This window comes from Scophthalmus maximus, chromosome 18, assembly GCF_022379125.1.
Source record: "Scophthalmus maximus strain ysfricsl-2021 chromosome 18, ASM2237912v1, whole genome shotgun sequence".
Lineage (NCBI taxonomy): Eukaryota > Metazoa > Chordata > Actinopteri > Pleuronectiformes > Scophthalmidae > Scophthalmus > Scophthalmus maximus.
In genome coordinates this window covers 18,517,521-18,545,262 of record NC_061532.1, presented here as the reverse complement: position 1 = coordinate 18,545,262, position 27,742 = coordinate 18,517,521, and the positions used below count along the sequence as shown (strand labels likewise).

The window sequence follows — 27,742 nt, the reverse complement described above, 5'->3', positions numbered from 1 at the left end:
ATTGTTAATGGGTAAATAAAAACCTGACAATAGAAAGAGACAAAGAAAGAACATAAAAAAGTAAATATTAAAAATCTTATTACGATAAGATAAGATAAGATAAACCTTTATTCGTCCCACAATGGGGAAATTTTGGGCATTGCAGCAGCAAAGTGGACAGAAGAATATAGAAAAAAATTTACAAAAAAGCAATAGTATGTACAAAATATTACAGAATAATAACATGAAATATAAAAAAATATATAAATACTAATAACATGAAATATAAAAAAATATATAAATACTAATAACATGAAATATAAAAAAATATATAAATACTATATATTAAACTATTTGAACTTGAGCCACTTTAATGGATCTTTATTTTTCTTTTTTTTTCCTGCTGCCACTCTACAGTTTTAAACTCATGATGTGTTTATATCAATCATTTACCCCGAGACTATTGTGACCTGTGTCGCTTATTTACATCCTCACTTTTCCAAAAAGTTATTCATATGCTCTTTCTGAACTTTTTTTCTGAAATTACATAACTAAAAAAAGTAGTTTGACGAGAGCAAATTGACCTACATGCACAGATTCCTTCAAAGCACCGGCGAGGATTTACTGTACTCGCTGGTCAACTACCTGCATGACTGCTGCCATCTGCTGTTCCCTCAGCGGTGTCGCCTGGTTCGGAGGGGTTTTTTCTTCTAAAGGTGTTGAGGAACATTTGAGTTCTGGGTTCTAAACCCCCAGTGTGGTCACGGCCTTGTGGGCGGAGTTTCCGCGTGGCCACTGTTTCCGTGTGGGTTTACTTCCGTCTGACGAAATGCAGGCTCAGGTCAAGCGGAGACTTTAGAGATGTGAGCGTGGGAATGGTTGTTTATCTGTGTGTGCGTCGGCCCTGGTGACAGGCTGGTGACCTGTGACCCTCGCCTCCTGCCCGGAGTCAGCTGGGATCGTCTGTGACCTCTGACCCCCCCCCCCCCACGGGGATAAGGGATACGGCTAATGGATGCTGTCAGTCACAGAGCACACTGCTGCTGCAGCTGCTGGAGATATGAGAGTTGACCGTCAGCGGACAACGATTCCAAAGCCGTGAATTGGAATGTTTAAAAAAAAAAGAAAAAGAGGTTATTAAAGAAATAATATTCCCACAGAAAACTAGTTAGAAGCAGCCGTTTCTCCTCTATTCAGTTGTTTATACAAGCATATTTATTCTTTCGCTAGAACTGAATAGCAATTTTTTAGGAATGTAATGTGTTCAAGTATTTTAATACTAATACTATTATTAGGACGGATATGGAATATTAAGTACATAATTACGGTCCAGAGATCAATGGTTTCGTCGTAGACTGAAAACTCACCTGTTCAGTCTGCACCTTACGCCCTGAATTTATTATATCAAACACACACACACACACACACACACACACACACACACACACACACACACACACACACACACACACACAGACACACACACACAAACAAATTGCACTTAATTTCAAATAGCACTTTTGAGTAATATCTTCATGGTTGAATGCACTTATTGTAAGTCTCTTTGGACGAAAGCGTCTGCTAAATGAATGTAATGTAATATATATATAACAGTTAATATATGTTACATTAAGTGTTTATATATATGTGATCTCTGAACTGTAATTATTTAATCAATTATTGGGTACAAGGAGGAAAGTTTCAGGCTGTTACACTTTCACAATTACATTAAAACAACACACACAAGTTGCATTTACCCGACATTGACCAGCAGGGGGAGTCCTGATGCCTCAGTGATGACTTTAAGACTTTCAAATGTCATGATATATATTTTACCATGAATAACCGACTACTAGTTTTTCCTGATAAGAAATAAGTGTCTGACAACAAAGGAACGAACAAATCCAAAAGTTGTGGCACACGAGGGGGAAAAAAAGCCTGATTGTATCGACCAGCCTCCGACTCCCAGCAGCCACTGGGACAATCCTTCCTTCAGCTTTGTGTCACCGATCAACCGGTTCGTCCCTCGGAGACTGAACAAAACAAAAAAGAAATCAAAGAGGCTCTTCGGGGAAACGACAGCTGTGCCGTTTGGAAAACGGAGGTAATTTCCAAGGCATGTTCAATCACGGCCCATTTAATTCACTCCCAGCACCGGCCCCATTAGAGCTGAGGGCAATTATTATTACCCCCCCTCCCCCTGCCTCCCCTGGGACCCTGTTGTTCTCCGTGTCATACACACACACACACACACACACACACTCACACACACACTCACAGCATACCCTCCACTGTCCACTGCTGTGGACAGGTGGGGTATGCAGGGGCTTGTCTCCAAAATTCTGGGTCCTATACACAACCAGTCTCTGTGGCCCCCCTACCACCACCACCACCACCTCCATCCAAACCCCTCACAAGTACTTTGCCGTGTTTAGATGAAGTGTCATGCATTAGGGAATATTATTGTCTTCATGTTTTTATTGAAGTATTCCCGAGGTATTTGGACAATGCAAAATGTGTGTGTGTGTGTGTGTGTGTGTGTGTGTGTGTGATCAAGATATTTTAGCCTTTGTCCTGTGACTTAACTTAGTTGTACAGAAATTAAAATATCTCACTCAACCTTTTTTTTTTCCTTAAGATTCCAAACGCCAGTTGCATTTCATTCACTCTGACTGAACGGTGTTTTTGTTTGCAGATTACTTTTCCATTTCTCTTTTTGATTATGTTTTCTTTTTTTAAACGACACATATGATTTTTTTATAAGGAAATGATCAAGATTATATTTCACACAATACAACAAAAGATGGAAAAAGGTCGTGTCACATACAGAATCCCACCACTCAGCGTTGTGTGCCAAATATACAACAGAGATTATAATGCAGCCCACTCACCCGCTCCCCCACCCCCCAATATCAATCCATTCGTCTACACACCCACACACACCCTCCCTCCATTGTAGCTGTGTGATCACTTTATCTTTGCATATATCTAGTGTCCATTGACAGAACTCACCCGGAGGCAGGAGCGTGCAGCTGTCGTGGGGCCCCCTAAAGTCCACAACCCCCCCCCAACCAACCAATTCATTCACAAATGTGCACTTCAGATTAAAAAGGAGAGAGAAGAGAGTTAGAACTAAATCACTAAACCAAGTCATTTCAACGCGGCTACTTGACTTGACATCGTTGCAGAGGTGAGCGGAAAACAACGTCGGCCTGGAGCTGCAGGGGCCAACGCACCCAGAAGTTTAGAAACTGTAAAGAAAAAAAAAAGAAAAAAGTGAAAATGATCTTCTAAAATGATAAATCCAGCTGAAGCACATGAGGCCCGAATCACCGGCTCCACCCTGACTTCACCCCTTCACTGTTTTTGCCTCCTCACCTCCTCCCTCCTCCTCCATCCATCCCTCCATCCATTGCCCCCCCCCCCACCCTTTCACTTTAAAGCCACTCTCCATCCCTCCATCTTTCCTGCCTCTCTACCTCCCCCCCTCTTTTTGAAATATGTGTATATATATATATCTGTTGCCTTTTCATCTCACACTCCACCCCCCTCCTCCCCACCCTCCCCCCATCGCCGCCGCTGGCGTCCACACACCGACCGGAGCGCAGACTCTCTCCCTGGTTGTCAGTCACTCTTTCCCCCAGTGAACAGACGGCAGCAGCAGCAGCAGCAGCGGGAGGAGCGGAGACGGTAATCCTCCTCCTCCTCCTCCTCCTCCCCCCTCCACCCTAAAGCCCGCGCACCCCACCCTTCTCCAAACAACAAAAAAAAAAACCAAACCCAGAAACCGGGAGGCAGAAGGGGGGAGAACAAAAAAACCTGGCGGCAGGACACCTGTGCTGCTGGATATTCCATTTTCTTTTCTTTAAATGTTGGGGCATTTCAAAAACGTCACAGCCAGATGTGGACGATGGTGACGACGTGCAGCAGTGACGATTAGAACGGGGGATGTAGACGCGCGGACTCGAGCGGCCACATCTGACTCGACCGACGGCGGCACCGGCAGCATCAGCAGCATCAGCACCAGTCAGTCGGCGGATGGAGATACGTTGTGAAGGAGGAGGCGGAGGAGGATGATGATGATGATGATGATATAGCAGGTGCTGCAGGGTCGTGTGCCGCATTGCCTGGCCGCCGCGAGCGACGCCGGGGGGAGACGGTGATGCTGTCGTCCTCATTGTGCCACAGAAGAAATCGAGAGGACGAGAGGTTGTTTTTTTTTTTTCTCTTTTGACATGATGGAGGCGAGCGGCTGCGCGTCGGCCCCGAGCTCAGGCCGCCCGGACCAGCAGCAGGTTGGATGTACCGCCGCCTGAAGCCCCTTCGGCACCTGGATTCACGACATATACACACGGCGGCAAGACAAGCAAAAGAATTATAGGACAAAGTTGAATTGCTGCGAGGGAGCGTGGAAGTGAAATGCGTCCGTGCGTAAAAGAGTGAGTTTGGCCCATATGCTGGTAATTCACCAGAGCGGCAGCGGCATCTGTGCCAGTTCAGGGTGGATTACGTCTACAGGGCAGCAGGGCCTCGTCTGAGGGAGAAATAATCTAACACACACACACACACACACACACTCCCCTGTTGCTGGAGGAAAGGGTTGATTGTGTTGTTTCGGTGCGGTGGGGTCCTCCTCCTCCTCCTCCTCCTCCTCCTCCCCGCGCGGAGGGACAGCTGTTGCGAGCGATGACTCACTTACAGGCCGGCCTGTCTGCGGAGACGCTGGAGAAGGCCAAGGTGGAGCTGAAGGAGAACCCGGAGACGCTGCACCAGGACATCCAGGAGGTGCGGGACATGATCATCACGCGGCCGGACATCGGCTTCCTGCGCACGGACGACGCGTTCATCCTGCGCTTCCTGCGCGCGCGCAAGTTCAACCACTTCGAGGCGTTCCGCCTGCTGGCGCAGTACTTCGAGTACCGGCAGCAGAACCTGGACATGTTCAAGAACCTGAAGGCCACGGACCCGGGCATCAAGCAGGCGCTGAAGGACGGCTTCCCCGGCGTGCTCTCCAACCTGGACCGATACGGCCGGAGGATCCTGGTGCTGTTCGCGGCCAACTGGGACCAGAGCAGGTGATACAGAGGCGGAGGAGAGGGAGGAGGGTGATGGGGGTGATGGGGGTGATGGGGCCGTAGGCTTCAGGTTTATCTGATGTGGTTTATATGGAGCCACGAGTCCACGAGGTCAAACTCCAGTGACACCGACTCATCCTTCTGCTTTTGCCCAAATGGAATAGAACACACTACATGGCCAAAAGTATACAGACACAGGTAGATTTTTTTGTTGTTGTTGAGCTATCCTGTGTACAGTTGGAGGAAAAGAGGAAAACTTAGAAAGTTCAAAAGAGGAGGAATGTCTCTTTCATTATAGAAAGATATGCAATTCATGTTATATGTACAAATATGCAGAAGTAATAGTGATAAAAGTGAAACAAATATGATATTAAAAGCATTTTTAGGGATTTATTTATTTGTGTTGTTGAAACAGTTAAAGGGCCTTTACACAAAGTTCAAAGCACAACATATTTTTTCACGAAAAAAACAGCAAAAGTACACGGTTGGATAAAACGGGTGTCCACATACTTTTGGTCATATCGCTCACGATCATTTATAAGAGAATCCACCGACAGAAGCGTTAAGTTCTCGGGTCTGTTTAGTTCATGATGTTGTTCTCCAACGTTTTGACCTCAGAACCTCCTCGTCACAGTTTTCCCACTTATGATGAGTTATTATTCTCCAGATTCACAGCAGAACAAGCTCAGGTTTGAGAAAAGTCAGTTCTTGTCCCTATAGTTAATATGTAGTCATGTTTTGGGGATCAGCTCAAACGCCTCGCGTTAAACTTGACCTCCGGTTGATATGAACTGCAAACTGTTGCTCATCATGTTGCTGATATGAACACATGGTTATTAATCACTGCCGTCCAACGGACACACTACGAATGACTACCAGTAATATTCAAAGTTCTATTCAAAGTTATTCAAAAACAAATTGCAGTGAATGAAAATGAATTTGAGTGAGAGTACTCCGTTGCATCCCAAATCATCTTCATAACTTTGCTTTTGTGTGCGAGTTCAGAAGTTTGTATCGGACACAAAGATAAAGATGTAAATATGGGGCATATTAAAATCATTAAATGAGTTAGTCTTTGCCCAATATAATGTAGAAGTAGGTCATGAATTAGAAATGTCTATGCACCAAGCACCAGACTATTTACAGGTGGTTGAAAATAGGAGATCGGTTCAAAATTCCAGTTCAGGTTCTTTTGAATCCCACGTTTTTTTTTGTTGATATGTGGAGACCTGCATATGGATGTAAAGACAGGAAACAGCGAGAGGTACATTAAAGTATTTAGTATCTTATTAAATGTACGTTGTGTATAATAACTTTCATTTAAAGGCACATGAGTGCGATTTAATGACGAATGTGGAAATACAGTTTTGAACTTTTCCCTTACTTCACTTCTACGCAGAGCGTCTCGTTTGTGTTCTCGTGCAACTTACAGTTTCTTTGATTTTACTCCATGTTGCAGGCCGCGTGACCTGATCGCAAGTCAAAGACTTTCTCCTTATTAATTCAACAACGAACCACTTGATTGGAGTCAACGGGTGAATTTCTTCTGACAAACATTCGTCGAACTGACCAAAACTCAATTTCAAACTTTGAAAAGTACCAAGAAAAACCAATAATGTTGTTTATAGAGCTGAACTGAAGAGTTGGTCCATGGAACAGAACCATTTTTTCATGATCAATGCATTCTTTATCCATCACGTCGTTCAATACTTTCATTTGTCTATATTTGTTTTTGGTCTTGGAGTGTCGGTGAGACAAAAACCAGCAACTTCAAGACTTTGCCTCAGGCCGTGGACTTTCACACGTGTCCCCTGGTTTTACAAACCGCACACTGAAGAACTACTCGCGCCTCGACGAAGTGAAAACGATTTGACGTCTTCATTTTCCCCCAGGTACACGTTCGTGGACATCCTGCGGGCCATCCTGCTGTCGCTGGAATCCATGATCGAGGACCCGGAGCTGCAGGTCAACGGCTTCATCCTCATCATCGACTGGAGCAACTTCACCTTCAAGCAGGCGTCCAAACTCACCCCCAGCATGCTGCGGCTGGCCATCGAGGGGCTGCAGGTGAGGCGCTCGGCGCTTTGTTGGCGTCGCCGCGGTCCGTCGGTGTCTCGGTATCTGGATCTGATGCTGGAGACTGTGGGTTGATGTGTTTCGTAGCCACGACTACGGCCTTTATTGGGTTTTTAGTTGCCCGACGTCGACCAGAGAACCTGCAAGTGAGGGCACTGCCAAACAACTTGTTTTGGTATTTAGGTTCAGTATCAGGACTTAATGGTGGAAGAGAAATAACTACGAGTTAGTATGTAGTAGACGGACACCTCACTACATGCTTGTCAGTTACAATAATTGATCAGTTAATTTTAAAGCTACAGTGTGTAATATTTAGAAGAACTTATTCACAGAAATTGAATATATTGTCCATAACTACGTGTTCATATAAGTTAAATATAGCTCCATGAGGTGGACCCCACCTCCGTGTGAGTCTCCATGTTTCTACGTCGTGTTGAGCACGGTTGTTGCGGAAATCAGCGGTGCGCCACCATAAAGTGTCCCCTTTCGGGTGCTCAGTTGGTTGTCCTTTGCAACCTTATCACCAGACGCCAGAAAATAACAAAAATTACACACTGGGGCTGAATAATTGCAATGCAATACAAAAACTTTCAAAAAAATTGGTTTTAAATATTTTTGGGTTAATGAGCTGTCGGCAGCGGCAGCGTATTGCGACTTATGTGGTCATTTGAAGACCGCAGGATATATATTAGCGTGTATATAAAAAATATACACTGTACAGAGACAATTTATCCCAACATCTAAAACTCTGCAGGCAGCGTCCCCCCAACAAAGGCATTGTGTGTTTGCTGTCAGTCAAAAAACAAAATCTTCCGCCTTGCTCGACCCTCAATTCCTAGTTTCTCCACTTTCTGAACAAACCTCCAGCTTCCTTCCCATCGTCCTCTTCCCTGCAGACGAGAATGTTAGAACTCGGTCGAGCAGCGCGTCAAAGCTGTGGGCTCGTTGAGAGACCGGCAGAAGGGAAATGATGGCATTTCCATTATGATTACACAGACACTGCTCTGTTGGCTGTTTTTCTTCTTTCTTCCCCAATCGTCGTTTGGCAAGCGGGTGGTGCAAAAAGAAGAAGAAGGGGAGAGAAGTGATTTTTCACGCCTGTCAGTTTGGTTTCGTTCACTTCTTGCTAGAGTCGGTATTCCGGTTTATCTCGCCTGGCGCACAGGAAACGAGAGTAATGAGGGAAGCGTGTCAGTGCTCATTGGGTTTTGGTATTCGTGTTTTTCTGGATGTTTCATGGCGCGAGCACGCGACGGCCCTCTCGGCTCATCGGGACACCTCGGAACATCGCAATGGAAATGATTACAGAGGGAGGGAAGGGCTCACAGCTGTCCTCTGGTAACACCACCCCGAGAGAAGATGTCTCGACTGCTGGTGTGTGTGTGTGTGTCAGCGTGTCGCTATTGCTTTCTCACCCTCCGAGTGAATCATCTGCCGATTTGCGTTGAGCTCCATTAGTCAAAAGCGAACGCTGAAGGGAAGAGTTTCCAGAGGGGGAAGTGTTGAGTAAGAAGCGGCGTGGTGTGAAGAGATTAGCTGAAGAGCTTGTGACAAACGACAAACTGTCGGAGCCGCCATCTTTCAGCCGTCATTGAATTCACCCTCCTATATGTTTTTGATATTGATTTAATTCAGATATAACTGAGGGTGCGTAGTGTACCTACGTCAAGGCTAACGCCCTTTCTTGAAAAAGTGTTTTCCTTCTGTCTCTGTCCTCTAACATGTCGGACATCGACTACAGCGACTTGTATCTGGTGTTTTCACATTCCTCTCCTGGAGGAGGAGATTTCTGTTTCACTTCTCTGCAATTTGAAATTCAAAAAAGAATCCTGTTCAAGCTAGATTCGGTACATCACAAATGCAGAAAACCAATCGCTGTCAAATATGCAAATGTGAGGCAAAGAAACCGGAAACTTCCAGTGCAGCAGAGGCAGCGAATCACGAGAGGACGACAGGTGTGTCAGCAGACAGTTAGCATTAGCATGAGCAGTTAGCATCCACGAGAGGACGGCAGGTGTGTCGGCAGGCGCTTAACGTTAGCATGAGCAGTTAGCATCCACGAGAGGACGGCAGGTGTGTCAGCAGACAATTAGCATAAGCATTTAGCAGTTGGCATCCACGAGAGGACGGCAGGTGTGTCAGCAGATGGTTAACGTTAGCATTTAGCAGTTAGCATCCACGAGAGGACGGCAGGTGTGTCAGCAGACGGTTAACGTTAGCATTTAGCAGTTAGCATCCACGAGAGGACGGCAGGTGTGTCAGCAGACGGTTAGCGTTTGCAGTTGGAGAAAGTTTTACGGCAGAATCTCGCTGATGTTGCCGCTGGCCATCTTGTTGAGCACATTCCTCCACCGGTCAACGGAGCTGCGAGCATCCAAACTTTGACGGGTTCTTCCTTGGGTCATGCATCACCCCTTTCACAACAGTTCATAGAAGTCGGTTCTGTAGTTTTTGCCTAATAAACAACTCTTTGGAGGAGGTAATGAAACATTTGTCTTGTAGCTGTGTGAGAGAAACTACATGGAGTAACTCTACAAATGTAATGAAAGAACAGATGTAACTAAGTGTGTGCAAAAGAATTTTTCACTCTGAAATAATTTCTCTCTGCTTGAACACCAGCAACATTTCAATTCAATTATTTTTATACAGGCTCGAAAACTTTTTCCCACCTCCTCCACTTTCTGTAGACATCAGTTTTCTGCTCAGTCAGCAGGGTTGAGGTGTTCCTCCCTCTTTCAGGCCCAGGGAATGACTCGAGCTATAGTGCATCATTGCGACGGGTCCGTATATAACGCGTTTGTGACACTTCTCCAGACACAGATTAGAGGCTGAATTATTGATGGGAGGCTATTAGCCCAAAGCCCTGAGTCATTCCCAGCTGTGAAAACTGCTCACGAGCATTTGGTGCAGTAAAAGAGGGAAAAAGGAACGATGCATCAACAGGGGTGATTTGATTTGATTTGATTTAATTCCCGCAAATAAAATGCACAAAACTAGTTACTGGAATCATCAGGGATGAAGCGGTTCAGTGTTATAATGTCCTCAGGATGCGAAGATGTGAAAATCGGATTAATGGTGGCAATGATCTTCTCTTTCATTGATGACAACAGATTCCTCAATGAATCCCACATTGTTCCATAGCGTACGACCACAGACTTTAGTTGGGACGACGTGGCTCCTCTTCCTCCCGCTGTGCAAAAAATGAAGCTGAAATACTGCGGATAGCCGGCGCTGCCATCTTCCCCCGGTGACGTCATTTTGGAGCCAGAGTCTGATTCGTGGAGGGAAGTCGCAGGTCCCTCAGCTGTCAATCAAGACGTTTCACATCATGTAACTAACTAAAACCAAACTGATTGAACACATGAAAACGTGAACGTATATCAGTGTGATGGGGAACTACCTAAAATGTTAGAAAACAAATTTGGGAAAAATGTATTTGACGCGTATTTGGCCCATCTGCTAACATGGAGGAGGCGGAGTTTATATCCTTTATTGCAGCCCGCCACCAGGGGGCGATCCAGATGCCTTCACTTCACTTTTGGCGGCCGACGCGTCGTCCATCTGGGATAAGTTCCAGCCCGGTTGCGACCCCTCAAAAGAGAATAATCTGTCGATAATCTGTTTACGTTTCATACCGTGTACAGTATGTGAGGAAGGTATAGAATACACACACAGATTTAAAAGTCAGACGCTTCATCTGCAGGGCCGTCGTACGCGGTCGCTTGGATGTGGTTTTGACAGCTGATTTACGCTGAACACATCCCTCGTGTGCATCAGCAACTTTACATCAACCGCTGCTGTTCGTCTTTTTGTCTCCAAAGATGTGTCAGTGCTGGATTAATCTGATGCCGACGTGCACCGACAAATGTCGATTGCAACTACGCTGCAAATGAAACCATCCTCCTACGATCATGGACAGTATTCAGTTTTTTCATACCAACCTCAAAACTCTGGCAAAGGTCTTTGCCTTTTCTGGTTTTTACCTCCTTGCTTTTCTTTTCATTGTCTTTTCTCCTCCTCCTCCTCCTTCATGTCAGTGCTACTGAAACGAAACAGCCTTTCATTGTGAGATTCACTCTGTTTCGAGCAAATACAAATAGCATGTAGGCCACACGCCTTGGGATCCAGATTTGTAGCACAGTGTGTCGCACAGATCGCAGCAGAAGCGAGACCGTTCGTCCAGATCCCTGCTGGTGCGCGTAGTTACGACTTCAGGGGGCGTTCATGTGATATTTCCAAATCGGCAACTCGCATTTACCATAATTCCGATAACACATGAAGGCAGCATTACTATATATGTGGGTGAAAAGGAACAATGATCGAATCTTCTTATTTGAACAGACAAATCTGAAACAAAAAATTCAATCCGAGTATGTTGTCTGGCGTTTGTTTGCTAATTCCTCTGATCGCAGCGCTCCGTGTTCCCAGCTGCGTGAAAAGCACCACATCAGCTTCCACGTATAATGTTTCATTTTATGCTCTTTATAAAAAAGAGATTAGATCAAAGAGCCTCGAGAAACACAAGGAGGTGAGACGGCGAGGCCATGTTGTGCGACGAGGATTCAAACCGCATCATCCGGTCGTAATCCTGCAGGATTACACTGTTACAGGGGGATTAAGGCTCCAAGAACCTTATTTTTGGGTTGTTCTTGTTTAAAAAGTTTGACAATCTGGTTTATTTTATACTGGTCAAGATGTAGACAGATTTTGTCCACATTCACAGGAATGGGCCTTTTCTTCGTGATTCGTTTCACGCTCGTAGATTATGTTTTAAATCGTCTTCACGACTGCGAACGTGTACGAGCTGGTTTGGTAACGCCGGGCGGCGGGTCATCGAGCGACCTCCAGTGTCCGCGTCGACGTCCTCCGCCCCTCGGATACGAATCACCTCTTTAACGGTGATCCGTCACAGCCCGACCACCGTCTGACCGCAGATCAGCCAACCGCCACTCGCAGTAATGAACGAGCTGTCGACGCTTCACCGACCGCAGCCTCATGTGAGCAACCTGCAGCCAGAGCAGGTCGTCTGTCTATCTGTCTGCCTGCCTGCCTGCCTGCCTGTCTGTCTGTCTGCCTGCCTGCCTGCCTGCCTGTCTGTCTGTCTGCCTGCCTGCCTGTCTGTCTGTCTGTCTGTCTGTCTGTCTGTCTGTCTGCCTGCCTGTCTGTCTGTCTGTCTGTCTGTCTGTCTGCAGGATCTGGCTCACATTTAGCGACGGACCGACCTTGACCCAGGAATTAGATTCGATTCTGGTCTGGATCTGGGATTTTGTCCGTTAAACAGTTTTTGGTTATTTGCTAAATGGCCAAACCTCTGAATGTTGCGTTCACACACTTGTAGTAAAGTCAACCATGTGGTGAATGGTAGATGAACTGTATTTATATTGCTACTTTTCTTGTTGTTACAGTGCAGGTCACATTTCATACAACTCTTGCATAATATCGCGCATTCACTGTCGGAAGAGCCGTCAGAGGCAATCCAGGGGTTTGTGTCTTGCTCAACCACAATCAAACCGCCACAGTATTTACGATGCCGATAAACTGCGACAACACTATTCCTGTGTCGCTTTCAGGCAAACAGGAGGATAATGAGCTTCGGCCTCTGTTTGAATAATTAAAAACCGAACCGAGTGGCTGCTCTCTGTGAACTGCGCCGTCCTAAAACAGCGTCAGTTATCAGTGTAAGGCATCGCTTGCTATGATTACTGCACGTGAGCACACCGTGGTTCACCCGGAGGTCAAACTGAGGTCTAACTTCTAGATTGTAAATGTGCCCGAGGAGCATTCAAGAAGAACTGATATCAGAAGTTCAATTTGTTTTTCCTATTCTCTCATTTTGATCAGTTACCAAAACAGCATCACCACCCTGGGGACCTGTTGGAGGGCCGAGCCTGATTTGCAAGGACTATAAAATAAAAATAAAAAGGATTTTGATCCGATTCGCTGTCTGGCCAAAGGGAGATAAAAATACTGTACGTGGCCAAGTGATAAATCAAAGTGCCATAAATCCCATAAAACCCTGAACGCATCCGAACGGGACTCTTCTTTTAAAACTGCAAATGATTCAGCACAGATTAATACATCATCTATATCATATTCATTTCAGGCATCGTCCTCTGGTTTCACCCTCCTCATCCTCTTCCCCCTCTGTCCTCTCTGCCCCCACATCTTTTCTTTTTTGTTTTCTTTACCCTCCCCCTCTCTCTTTAACCCCCCCTCCCCCTCCGCTCCGTCAGTCAGTTCAGTCCGTCATTGTTCTGACACTGCAGTTTGCGTGATGTTCAGTCAAACCGCACTCGGATGATTGTTAGTTTCTGTCGAAAAAACCCCCAAAACATCCAGTAATGACGGAGAAAAACTGTAACCGCCAGAAATCTGTAGTTTCTATGGAAACATGGTTCACACAGTTAGTCATAGAAATAACGACAACAACAACAAAAAATCGCTCTCTTCTCTCTCTCGTTACTTTTGGACCTCGGCGAAGCAACATCTTGTTCAACCAGCAGCCAGTCGCCAGATGACACAATGTGCTTCGTCTTACCTCCCCCCTCCTCCCTCCTCTTTCGTCCTCCTCCTCCTCCTCCTTCCCCCGGCTCCCTCCTGCTTACATCCCACCCTTTGCCACGTTGCCACGGCAACACGTCGGACTGCCGCCGTTATCTCGGCCTGCCCTCTCCTCCAGACGGGGCTGCCTTTTGTTTCGTCGTCTCCCGTTTGTGTGGAGACAGAAACACTTGGTCTCCATCTCTGTCCTCCGTCGTCTTCCCAGATGCTCGATGGGGCGATGAGCGCGCCACAAAAAATACTGTGAATGTATAATAAACCTGTGATGTATTATTGATAGCATAATGGTCCGGATGATGTCCAAAAAGTCACTGTGCATTGCACAATGCTGTTGCAGAAAATGGACACAGAATCAAATTAAAGAACGAGATCGTTCCTTCCTGACATGCAGGCCTCTCTGTGTCGGCCTCGCGTCTGCATCCTGGTCTCTTGTCGGAGAGTCGTGAAAGTGTCATAATCACAATCAGATTTATTGCCACGCATTAAAATTAATTTTTGCAAGCTTTTTTTTGTTGCCTCATAATGAATCTAGGAGTAGAAAGTGAGGGGGAAGGATAAGCAAAAATAAGAGACAAGAACCGTGAGTACAAAAGCAGAATGTAAGTGAAAGCTACGTAATAGAAATGAAAGATATAGATTATAAAAAATGTATAAACATTTGTGCAATATGTGACCAAGATATGTCACAACAGCCTGGGAGGCAGCAACCTTATCGCTAACATCACGAGCTAACAACAGAAGCTAACATCATGAGCTAACAACACAAGCTAACATCACGAGCTAGCAACATAAGCTAACATCACGAGCTAGCAACACAAGCTAATATCATGAGCTAACAAGATAAGCTAACATCACAAGCTAGCAACACAAGCTAACATTACGAGCTAACATCACCAGCTAACATCAAAAGCTAACACCACGATCTAACATCACATGCTAACACCACGAGCTAACATCACGAGCTAACATCACAAGCTAGCATCAAGAGCTAACATCACAAGCTAACAACACAAACTAACATCACAAGCTAACAACACGAGCTAACATCACGAGCTAACATTACAAGCTAACATCACGAGCTAACAACACAAACTAACAACACAAGCTAACATCACGAGCTAACAACACAAGCTAACATCGTGAGTTAACAACACAAGCTAATATCCAAAACCAAGTTGCAGCGGTACCCGCTAGCACGTCTCTTAAGGTGTCGACGCGTGATGTTTACAGCGAGGACATATTCACAGATTATTATAAAAGGTGTTTTGCCTTAGAATCGCTTACTGCCCCTTTAAGGTGCATTCTTTTAATAATAAAGAGCAAACGGATTTGATAAAAGGCTTCAGAGGAGTAAGAGGTGGAAGTCGAGTCCAAGGGTCTACGGTTGATTTCGTGAGTCGGAGCGTTGGATGAAATATTTGACGAGCAGAGATGAAGAGAAGCAGCGTTTTCATAGTCATTGTGGAGATCCCCCCCCCCCCCCCCATTTTTTTTCTTCAAGTTCAACGTGATGGGGACGTTTCCACTTAGCGGCGGCCTCCGTCAAAGGAACAAGTCCGCAGCAGAACAATGTTGTCACTCCGGGCTACACTCTCACGTCCTGAAAAGAAAAAGCACTCGATCGGATGTCGTGGTCTTGTCCTTTTTCTCCCCCCGAGGGCACGTCTGCTCATCCTCGCGTGGATGTGACGTGACAGGCGCCGGGGGAGACGAGCTGCTCAAAGGCCGAGGAGGCACGGGGAGAAGATGTATGAGCAGGAAAGTCGGAACGCAAACACAGAGCGGCGGTGGACGACGCGCGTCAGATGTTGTGACGTCTGCTGCTCGAACAGGATGGGACAGCGTGCTTCCATCCGTCGGTGAGATGTGTGTCTCAGGAACGCCTGGAGGGAAGGTCATTACATCCAACGTCCCTCCTCTTCCTCTTCTTCGTCGTCGTCTTCCCTCCCGCTGATGCATTCTTACCTGGAATGACTTTACCCTCCAGAAGGATTTTTTGTCTCCTATATGTGCAAAGGAGAAACACTCATTTGCGGCTCCGTTCCTGTAATCCTCTTACAGTATTTACATGAATCATTTAAGACGGTTGACTGTGATTCGTCGCCAGCCTCAGGTTTACAGTACGTGTGTAAATGACAGGTGTTCATGTTGTTGTTGGCTCATAACGGCGGCTGACTATGGACCGTACGCGTGGCAGTCTGTCGTCATGGCGACTCTGGTCCCGACCCGACATGTAAATATGAATTAACCTCCGAGCCACCTGCTGCGCGTCGCACTCCGGTTCCTCCTCTCGACCTGACCTGTTTTTGAAAGATGCATCAACCTCAGCTGTTACGTATTCACCTCTACCTTTACAGTTGCGTAGCTTCCATTTCTTTGCCGGGCAACAAAAAAACTGATAAAAACCTCTCAGACTGTGAAAGTTTCCTCTGCGTTCACGCCGCAGGGGTCTCCGCTGCAGCCGGGGGGTTTTAACCTCCGTACCTGAGGCCAAAGCTGCCAGATAACAATCTACTGAGAAGGATTTAATACAGAACGGAGAGGAAAATCTTTCTCCTACTGAAGCTTTGAAGAGGAGAACACAGCAGAGGGGAGGGAGAGGATGAGGCGACAGGGTTTAAAGGACATTCCAACTAAATGCATCTCGTGACTAAACGGTCTTTTAATGTCTGGCGTCGCCGTCCGGATGGTGCCGATGACGGACTCTGTCTTTTCCCTTCCGTCCCTGTCGCCATGTCACCTTTGATTCTCGTCGACCTTTTGCCGTAACTGAACCGAACGCAACCTCAGTCAGTCAGCGGTGACCCGCAGCGAGAATCCCAAAATAAATCACCCCCCCCCCTCACCGGCTTCGCCTGTTTGTTGGGAACCGACATTTCGCCCCCTCGCAGACGTCGAACATCAGAGGATAAAAGGGCTGACGTGGTTTGTCGCAGTTTGTTGGGAAAGTGGCACCGACGCGAGTTCCGTCAGATTCGGTGCCGACACATTTGTCACATTGTCGCCACATGATGTTGGTTTGATAAAACTTTTCCAAAATCGCGTTTTTGAGGACGCACCTCAGAATGTGTCGTCATCTCTCTCATTCTGAATCGTTAGTTGCTCCTCTCGTCAGAGTCACCCGGGGGGGGGGGGGGAACATCTGCATTGTAATAGCGAACCGGAAACAGACTTCAGACTTCTAAAGCGAGCTCTCTCCTGCTCTCCCTCCATCTTTCATTGCCTCTTCGATCTCCTGAACCCCGGAGTTTATTCTCACTGTATTGTATTCGAGCACGTTCGTATCTCCTCCTCCTCTTCCCCAGACACCACCGGTCCCTGCGGAGCGGCAGGAAGCCCCCGCAGCTCGTGTCATGTATAATACAGCAGGTTCCCTTCCATCAAAGTGAGAGTGTCGGTCTGTCGGAGGCCGGAGGGCCAGAGGGTCGGAGTCAGACGGGTCCGGAGGGATCTGACGCAGGCCGTCTCTCCATCACGAGACCACACTTTGCTTCAATATTATATGCTAAGAATATATACTTTCCTTTTAAGATAGCAAATCGCCCGGCGACCTGTCCAGGGTCCAGGGACCTGTCACCATCAGTCGGGTTCAAATCCTTGGAGGAGTAAAATATTGACGAAAAATAGCGTTGAAATTAAATTCTGTAAATAGGCCGTCTCCATAAATTCCTTTGAAAACCAGTATTTAGTGCACGAAGAGAACTGGCGCTGAAAGGGAAAGTACCTGCGCTTTCATCTGTGCCTTCGTGCGCTCGACGTGTTTCTTTGTTTTTACGACGTGCTGTAATTCATCCAGAATAGACTGTAGCTGTATTGATCAAAACCTAAAGCCGGTTCCGTCACGTGTGTGTGAGATGGAAAAGAAACGTGGCTGAAACACAAGTGTGGAATATTTCTTTCTTTTTGCACACACATGGGATATTTGGGTCCTGATTTTGTTGCTCATAGGATCAGGGAGGATTTATGTTCTTGAGGCCCCGTATCGGTAAAGGTCGATTACGGACTCAAGCGAAAGGTCGGGGGGTCACCAGAATCAATGGGAATCGTCAGCTTGGGACGGTGAATTAAAAACCACCAAATTTGAATGTATACGTGGTACAGATACTGTATCTTTCCCTGACACCTATAAGTTTGCCGCGAGCGAGGCATCGATGAGTCATATCGATCAGACCCCTAAGTTACAAACCTGGACGGACCTCAGAGACTCATACCGTCTCCGCCTCCGACAGATTTTTACACTGACGTCTGCCCCGAGCCATTTTCATCAGAATACAATCTCACCAGCTCACAGGCCAAATAATGACGCACTAAGGCGAGTGGGATTGCGATAATTGTGTCCATCGCTCTCGGAGGCAGACCCTCACTCGCTAACCTGCAGGAACCAGGACTCATTTCCTCGCAGGCGTCTTTGCGAGGCCCAAAAATAGACGGAACCGTTTCCTGTGGACGACGAGATTAGAGCCCATTTGCAAAACTAACCTGATGAAAAGGGAAACGGGAAACTCACAGAGGTGATGTTCCATTTACAGCAGATGAAGATTTAGATCTTTATTACACTATGTTAGTAGAAAATGTCATTCAGTCGCAATTACATTTCCCTACAAAATATTTTTTTCTTGTCGTTGAGATGTCAGAAATCTTAATTTTTAAGAGACATTCTTTACTCTTTTTTTCAAGGGATTAATTTTTTTTGTAAATTTTTATTACCCAATAAATCCTCCAAAATCAACAACACAATTTGCAGTTTTTTAATTGTTGTTCATAAGTGTGTGTGTTTTTGTATCTGATGACCAGATGTTTTTTTTGTTATACCTTCCAAAACTATTACAAATAACTGTGAAATAATGTGTTATGATCTGACAATGCTACGGTTTAGACTGCAGAGAGATCATAGTTTGGGTTGAAATAACTAATTGGTGTATGCTGAATATTTGATATTTCAATTCGCACAAAAAATCTAATGATAGAAAAGACATTTAAGCCATTGAACTTCGCAGAACAATATCTCCCAAAATCTTTATCTGTTTGGATGCATGTTTTTAACAGCCACTGTACAATGCTTTTTCAGGCTGGAGGTCTGACAAACAGGCAAAATTCCAAATTTCTTGAAGCTAAGCTACTTCAGGTTCTCAATAGATATGAGTTTTTTTAATAAACTGGCATGAGATTATCCGTAGTTGCCTCCATTTTACCTGTTGTGTCTTTCCGTTTTCCAACAGGACAGTTTTCCTGCCAGATTCGGAGGCATCCACTTTGTGAACCAGCCGTGGTACATCCACGCCCTGTACACCGTCATCCGACCCTTCCTCAAAGACAAGACCAGGAAGAGGGTACGGTTATAATCACAATTTTCCTATTATAAGACCAGTTTGAAGGATTTACATTAAAGTAAGAGCCTTTTGTAACTAAGGATATCATCTTTGGCTTTCATGGATTTACGATGGATTGACAAGAAGCTTTTGAGCCTTTGTGCTCATTATTATTCACAGACTGAATCTGAATCTCAGTCTAACCCGTCTCCCTGTGCGTCTCCGCGTTTCCCCGGGCAGATCTTCATGCACGGCAACAACCTGAACAGCCTCCACCAGCTGATCCACCCCGAGATCCTGCCGTCGGAGCTCGGCGGCATGATGCCGCCGTACGACATGGGCACGTGGGCGCGGACGCTGCTGGACCACGCCTACGACGAGGAGACCGACTACTGTCCGGAGTCGTACACCCTGTCGGTGCAGGACCTGGAGAGAGACCTGGAGAAAAACCTGTCCCCCAAAACCATGAAGAGGTAACCTCAACCGTGAACTCATGGAAGGAAAGCAGCTTACCAGCGACTTTCTAGTCACAGAAAAAAGGAAGTGCATGAAAAATTGATAAATTAAACTAAAAAATACCTTTTTTTATAGATGCAAATGTGTTAAAGGGTTTAAGTTTGCACATGTCAAAACCCAGACAGCATTCCCACATTGTTTATTAGTGTATCATAATATAATATATTAATATTATCTTATCTTTACATAACTAGAGAAAACAAATGAGACGATAATGGGGCTCGTGTGTAGATCTTATCTCATACCTCCCCCTCATTACCATAATTTGCCAAACTGCAGAGCAATAACACGGCGTAACTGTTTTCACCTGATGATATGTTAATGTTTTAATATTTCTTTATAAAAGTCTACTCATGCCCTGCTTTGGGCCTGAGTCAGGTAAAAATCTAAAATGATAGAATACAAGAATGATTAAATAAAATATAAATACAGTATATAGGTATAAATAGCTGAGTAAATTAACATATAAATTGAAAAAAGTATAAAGTATAGATTGAAGAAACAGAGGAGATTAATAATGGTCAAATTCTTAATAAATAATAGACAGTGAAGAATAAAATTCTATATGACAGGCCAAACTAAACAGTTTGTTGTCCGCTCAATATATTATTTGACATAGTACATATTATTATTATTATTATTATTATGTTACTTCAATTTGAATTATTTTTGCTCTTGTATTGCATTCATCATTTTGTCTCTAAACATCACACATTAAAGTTTGAGCACATTAAAAACCCAACAACTGTCTGTTTGAAGAAATATATAACCATCATATAATCAGACACTGGCCTTTAAAATCTCATATTGTCAGATGGGTAACTGTCTGAGGCCACGTACTGTAACTGTCAGATTCAGGGTCCCGACGGAGACGCGACTCTCGTTGTGTCTTCGGCCGGATGCTGCCCCGAGTGTGTTTGACATGCTGTGCAGTGTCGTTCCCGCCCATTCGAACCCTCTGGGCCTCCGTGCTGCCTGTGATCCACCGTGACAGTGAATCCTCACGACCGACTGACTCAACGGTGTGAGCCGAGACAACAGCCTGTCGCCGCGGGGCGGCACGGCTCTGACACTCCACAGTACATCGTGAATCACTTATTAACTATCTGACAATAACATCAGGGGATCAAAACAAAACAACAAGTCACGTTATGATCCTGTTAGTTTTTATGTGTGTTTTATCTTAAGATATTAGAATATTGTTAAAACCAGTGTATGGAAGTGCAATTTTTTATCCATGGGGTTAATCTATGGATGTTGACTCATTAACATTTTTAGTAGTAAAAAATCTAATGAATGTAATGTAAAGCATCATACTTGAAATATTATTTTGCCGATTTATGAAACAATATTTTACAAATACAATGTAACATAATATTTAGTAAAATATGAATGTTAGCCTAATGTGTTAGGCTATTTTACCCCGAGCAGTTTGTGTTAGATAGTGTCACTGTAGCTTAACTACTTCTATTGTTTACTACAGTATCTTCCTGAAAAATAGGCCCTGGTCTGAAATAGGCTTCAGAATGATCAGATACGACACAAAATGCTGAATGAACTGAACTTTACAGCTCACGAAATAAGGTATTTTGATGATAACACAATGAAGAACTGGACATACGGACACAGACCCGACGCCTGTGGCAATGGGATGGGATTGAAATTCATGCGTCCCAATGCCGGGGGCCACATCCTCCGGAGGACTCGCTCAACTCGCCTTCAAGTAGCTTGGTCGCATGGCGACCCGAGACAGATCCACCCGGTAGATCCTTTTGTGGAGCGGGAACGGGGGGACGAATTTCGTCCGCCGCGTTTGAAGGAGCCTCTTTGACGCGATGAAAGCCCGGTCGCGCCAACGCCAACCGTCTTCTGCTCTGCGTCCCCCCCTGCAGGTCCCAGTCGGTGGTGGAGCCCGGCGTCCTGAAACGACCGGACAAGGTCAAGAGCGGCGAAGACAACATGCAGCCGCTGCTGTCGCTGGACTGAACGACGAATACTCTGACAGACTAACCTGCGCACACGCTGTTGGCGACACACACACACACGCACACACACACACACACACACACACACACACACACACACACACACACACACACCTTCCTCCAGAGAGAGTGCTGCTGCTGTCGTCGCTGCGGCAGGATTCTTGTTTCTCACGAACTCTCGTGATTTGGAAATGAGCCGGTACGAAGCAGACGGCGGTGGCCAGAGACGGGGACGACGGACTAACCTCTGACCCCCAAGAGCTACGGATGGTGTTCTATATATATATTTATTTATTTTAGTTATTTGTCAAGTGCCAATACCCAAAAAACAACTGTTAAATTAACGTCTTTAAGCAAATCCGACCCCTCTCGGGACGCAGCGCGCGGGGGGGGGGCACAAACGCGCGAGAACACGTGTTTCCTGCAGTTGTATAGTAAACTGAGGACGTGGGGAAAAAGTGGGAATCATACTTCGAAGTGAAGGGGGGGGGGCTCGGGGCTTCGATTCCCAAGCTGCCATTTTCTTTTTTCTGTTTTTTTCCTTCTTTGTACAGCGATTGAAGATAAACGCGTCGTACGGGCGCGGAGAGCACGGCTCAGGACGCCGAGTGGGTTCGACCTCCTGGCCCCGAGCCGGCAGACGGACGGGCGATAACGGGGGGGGGGGGGGGGGGGGGGGGGATGTTGGCCTCCGTCCCCTGGAGGATAACGTCCGAGCCACCGGCCTCACTCCAGTTATCTCTTGTAGAAGCAAACACCCCTTTACAGTTAAGAGTTGGCTCCACATGAGAGTCATCTGCTTTTTTTTCTCTCCTTCCTTTTGGCCATTTTTTTCCCACACGAGCGAAGCGTTTGTTCCCTCATCGGGGTTAAAAAGAATTCAAAAGCCGCGGGCTCTTTGGCTGACGATGACCAAAAGATATTTTTTCAAACTCTTGATGTCGAAACCGAATAAATACGGCTAGATTTTATTTTATAAAAGCAGGAAGAAAAGAAGAAAAAAGGGCAAGCGTATATATATATATATATACATACATATATATATATATATATATATATATATATATATATATATATATATATATATATCACCTCGTTCCGTTACTGGTGTGATGAATTTCTCATATTTTCAGCAATAATTAATCTTTCTCTCCTGAAGTATTCGCTCTGAGCAGAGTTGATTTACGTACGTCAGTATTATTAAGATCTTAAGTATTAGGGCAGTGAAGGACTTTAGTGATATTTATTTGTCGTCTTTTTGCATGTATTAAACCTTTAAAAATCACATGTACATTATTTCCGAACACAATCCCTATGAGATATAATGAATTTTTGCCTCATTCCGGGCTGCAGTGCACTTTCTTTAGCAGTTATTTAGATTATTGTTGTTATGCAGTTGAAAATGAAACGTATTGATTTGATGATTTTTAACGAGGATTTTTAAAAAAGCACTCGCCGCGAACGCAGAATTAACAACGTAACTTCGGGTCACGTTTAAAATGTCCGTGCCTCCGGTCAGCGAGTGAACACACCAGACCCGCAGATCGATAACTTCATTAGTTAACTTTTTTTTGAACGATGGAGCCGAGGCCATGTTGAAGTGAGCAGTAAGTGACATGCAGTGCAAACCTCACCTGGGCCTTTGTTTCAGCACTTATCAAAGGATTTATTACGTTTTATTCCAAAGGTTTTACATTACATAGTCAAAGTACAGTGTTTTATTAAAACTACGGTCAGAGTTCGGTTTAAATTCAGCAGCCAGACAAGCTACGGATACGGAGCCACTTGTTTCTGCGCCACTCGCTGATGCTTTCAATCCCCAAAACATATCCTTCGCGTGAAAGTGGCCGACGGTGTTTGACTCCGCTCATGTTCCTCCCAGAGTCGACCACGCGGTCCGCCGCGCGGGTTTGTGTTGCGAGGCGCGACAGGCGGACGCCGGGGAGGCAGACGGGCGAGGGGGAGACTCGGGCCGGCGCTGGCAAACAGACGGCCGAGCGGACCGCAGGGAGGCCGGAGGGCAGGAGGCCGGCGGGCAGGAGGCCGGCGGCGTGAGGCGTGAGGCGTGGGGCGTGAGGCGTGAGGCGTGAGGCGTGAGGCGTGAGGCGTGAGGCGGCCGGCCGCAACCGGAGCAGACGGCTGGAATGTTAAACGGTCACCCCGGCGCACACGACGCGTCAACCTCGCTTACAGCAGCTCCGAGGCGCGACCCTGCGCGCGGTCGACTTCGAACAGACTCTGTGGTGTTTCGATGATCTGTCCGGTTGCACTGCGGTTTGGAAATCAGAGCGTCTGAAAACAGACAGAATATTCCGGAAAAAATCGCCTCGTAACTTTATTTAAAATTCTCACTTCGCCAAAACCCTCACCAGGGTGGATTTAGATACGACGACTGTGGAGGTTCTCATTCCTCCAGGTCTGGAGTCGTCCACGAGGGTGTTGAATCAGGAGCAACTGGACTTGGCTGTTATTTCTTGAAAGAAGATGTCATTCCTCAAGAAGTCCAGTTGCTCCTGATTCAACGCCCTCAGTTACCGACGCTGCTCTCGTCAAAACCTGCAGTGTACGGGAACAGCGGTGGAAAGATTTACGACTTGGAACTTTTCAGTAAAAAACACTGGGTCCTTCGTGTTCCGGTCCAGTGTTGTCACTGCCGCTGGTGGACTCAATTCTCAACACAGGGTTAGTTAATCTATGTCTGACTTTTTAATGGTTCCTGGTGAACAGGGTTGGGGTTGTGGTAGGGATGGGTTCCCCATCCTGTGCACAGTGTCGGGGGTTGGGGTAGGGATAGGTTCCCCATCCTGTGCACAGGGTTAGGGTTGTGGTAAGGTTAGGTTCCCCATCCTGTGCTCGGGGTTGGGGTAGGGATAGGTTCCCCATCCTGTGCACAGTGTTGGGGTTGGGGTAGGGATAGGTTCTCCATCCTGTGCACAGGGTTAGGGTTGGGGTAGGGATAGGTTCCCCATCCTGTGCACAGTGTTGGGGTTGGGGTAGGGATAGATTCCCCATCCTGTGCTCAGGGTTGGGGTAGGGATAGGTTCCCCATCCTATGCACAGTGTTGGGGTTGGGGTTGGGTTAGGTTCCCCATCCTGTGCACAGGGTTAGGGTTGGGGTAGGGATAGGTTAAAGGGTGAATCCCATTTCCCCTCACTTGGCCCTACCCCTTGGCTCTACCCCTTGGTCCTACCCCTTGGTCCTACCCCTTGGTCCTACACCTTGGGCCTACCCCTTGGTCCTACACCTTGGGCCTACTCCTTGGTCCTACACCTTGGGCCTACCCCTTGGTCCTACCCCTTGGTCCTACCCCTTGGGCCTACCCCTTGGTCCTACCCCTTGGTCCTACCCCTTGGGCCTACCCCTTGGTCCTACCCCTTGGTCCTACCCCTTGGCTCTACCCCTTGGTCCTACCCCTTGGCTCTACCCCTTGGCTCTACCCCTTGGTCCTACCCCTTGACTCTACCCCTTGGCTCTACCCCTTGGTCCTACCCCTTGGTCCTACCCCTTGGACTTACCCCTGCTTTTTGCACATTCCCCGCTTAGGTTAGGGTGACAATGACAAAAAGGTCCAGTTCAGCAGTACGGTTTACGCCACACGCAGGTGTTCAGTGTGTGTGTGTGTGTGTTCCACATCTGGCTTTTTTTCGTGCCAGACACCGAATGAAGGAGCAGAAAAAAATTGCTTTGCTTTTGCTCGGACATTGTTTTTACTTCCGCATCAGAAGGCTCCTTGTACATGTCGACGCTTCAGCGAAATGTAGAAATGTCTGTCGAAGGTGAAACCAGAAACAGCCGCGTCCGTCGTGTGTTTAACATGCAGTTTCTGTGCGTCAACGAAAATATCTGTTGGAGGAACACATCGCGTAAAGAGCTGTGGAAGTGTAGAGCAAAACACACATCATCACCACAAACAGGGAAACTCACACACACTCACACACACTCACACACACTCGCAGCCACTGTAGACGCTTCCAGTTGTTAGGATATGAAGTTTACATGTATTAAAAACATCTGTGTACAGCTTGAATATCGCAAAACTCAATCTCTCTGTGTGTGAATAATGTGCAGGATTATTTTTTAAGGATTATTAAGAGTTTGGTTTCAGAGGCTGCTCTTTTTGGGGGGGGGTTTCGTTGTTAAACACACTGGTGCAGATTTTTTAAAATTGAATTGCAGATATACTTTGTGCGGTGATGCTTTGTGCTTCACCGCGCACGTTTTTCTTTGGGGTCAGTATTTTATTAAAGTTGCTGAGGAGGGGGGCCGATCGCTCCATGTGTTGTATGAACTGTAAACGGAAATATGAGGTTTTGATTTAATTCAGCATTTTGAATGTTATTTCTGTGCCGTCGTCACGTCTTTAATTCCTCCTGACTTTGATCCCAAAGTGTTGTTGACCAGACTTTTCAGACTCTTAACTTAACCGACCAGTGGACAGAAGATCAATTTCACATTTTGAAACACGCCCTGGAAGATTTTTTCTTTAATTTAACCATTTTTTATCATAATGTCATATCGTGACAAATGAAAAGTAGACTTTTTTTCTTTTCCCTCCAGGACCTGGTTCAAATTCAGTATTTAAAAAAAATCTGATTTTCTTTTTCATTTTTTTTTTTTAATGATATTCACTTTATTCATTTTGACTTGATCCTGGCACGTTAACAACTACAGTCATTCACCAGGGGCCAGTTGTCGTTCACAGGGTATTTTGTGATTTAAAGAAGAAAAGATTCCATGTTTTCCTAAGTTTAAATTTCAGTTTTGAACTTACAAGATGAATGTGGAAATTGAAATGACAGTTTGGCAGATTGTAGACGCGAGGACATTGCTGTCATTTAAAAGAAACGGATACATGTGTTGTTCACGTTCATCTGCTTCATAACATTTGACATTTGAGAAGTCGACCTGAATGTCTGGTTAAGTTTAGTTCCAAACGTGAGGAGATTTAAAAAAAGAAACGCCGGCCCTGAAAAATACTTCCCAACATAAACAAATATAATTTGCATATTACTTTCTCTGCATCAAGTGGGAATCAATCTCTCCATCAGCTGTTGTACTTCAATCTTTACAATGTTTTATCTTATAGTGGAAGTTCAGATTAAGAAGATTCATTTTGATTTGATTAATTTTCATTCTGACTTTGACTATTATTGCTTTTTTTATATATATATATATCTCAGCCAAAGCCACATGTTCCATTAAACCTCTAATGTATTGTTTCTGATCATTAATATTAATGTTTGTGCTTCAAAAAAAATTCGGACACTGAATGATTATTTTTTTTTTAAATGATTGATCGTTCTCAGAAAGTGAATTCATATCTTTCAGTTGTGGTATAAATATATATATATATATATATCTATTGATTGATTTTCATATCACTGTTCTCTGATTGTATAGTGGCAGTAGGAGCTGTAGGGAAAACCCAAACTGGAAACTCAAATTTGTGACGTCACTTTGGAAAAGCCAGTATTACAGTATCATAGGAGCAAGACAACTGTTCAGTTAGCAGGTGTTCAATGTGTAACTGTCCTCAAAGACAAATTTGCCGACATGCATTATGTAAAACGGGCAACAATAAACATGGACCCACGTAGAGTCTGTCACTGGTCACATTCCTCTGCTTGAAGTTTCTTTCTTTCTTTAAAACTGCAGAGGCCGATGTCACACCGCCGGTGTCGGGATCAACCGTCAAGTCCGAGGTACGTCTCCTCAGAGCGAAGCAAACAAATCATACGGAAGAAAAATGACAAGAGACGAAACGCGACATGAGCACAATACACAAGTGGAAAGACGCTGCACTAAATGCTTAGTGATGTTATTGTTATATCTGTTCCATGAGTAAAACGGTTTCTTGTAAACTTTTGAAACGGAAATAAATCTTGTTGCCAGGCATTAAAATCAAATTGAAAAAAAAGATATCACAACCAAAATTCGACATTTTATTAATAGAAAACAAAAATCCCCTGTTGTTACAAAAGTCAGGAGCCAGTGTCTGAACTGAGAGGGAACGTTTTATCAGAGTAAATTTGGGGGGAAAAAAGCAACAAAGTAAATTCAATCAGTGACCGGGAAGTAGTCGTGTTGTGTTTTGAGATTTGAATCAATACAAATGCAAAAATTCCCTCATGAATCGGTTCAACTCAGGTTCTCTTCACTTGCTGATATGATGTAAGAGGAGATGTTTCAAAAAAGGGCTTCAGCTCAGCGTTACCTCCTGCGAAGAAACCAGATTTAACC

General features: G+C 45.4%; 1 protein-coding gene and 1 long non-coding RNA gene across 2 annotated transcripts; both read left to right on the top strand.

Moving 5' to 3' along the window:
• Window positions 1–3,630: 3,630 nt before the first annotated feature.
• Window positions 3,631–21,979, top strand: clvs2 (clavesin 2). The gene is made up of 5 exons (XM_035618352.2): window positions 3,631–5,054; window positions 6,947–7,121; window positions 18,911–19,021; window positions 19,241–19,473; window positions 21,409–21,979. Exons 1-5 carry the CDS (start codon window positions 4,666–4,668, stop codon window positions 21,500–21,502), a joined length of 1,002 nt encoding a protein of 333 aa, XP_035474245.1. The 5' UTR covers window positions 3,631–4,665; the 3' UTR covers window positions 21,503–21,979.
• Window positions 21,980–22,534: 555 nt separating this feature from the next.
• Window positions 22,535–27,119, top strand: LOC124849608. The gene is made up of 2 exons (XR_007030115.1): window positions 22,535–24,418; window positions 24,585–27,119. It is a non-coding gene; the product is annotated as an uncharacterized LOC124849608 (long non-coding RNA).
• The last annotated feature ends 623 nt before the right edge of the window (window positions 27,120–27,742 follow it).

Coding starts and splice junctions, on each gene's coding strand:
- clvs2 (XM_035618352.2), top strand. CDS start 4,666: ATGACTCACTTACAGGCCGGCCTGTCTGCGGAGACGCTGGAGAAGGCC. Junction 7,122..18,910: donor TGGCCATCGAGGGGCTGCAG/GTGAGGCGCTCG, acceptor GTTTTCCAACAG/GACAGTTTTCCTGCCAGATT. Junction 19,474..21,408: donor TCCCCCAAAACCATGAAGAG/GTAACCTCAACC, acceptor CCCCCCCTGCAG/GTCCCAGTCGGTGGTGGAGC.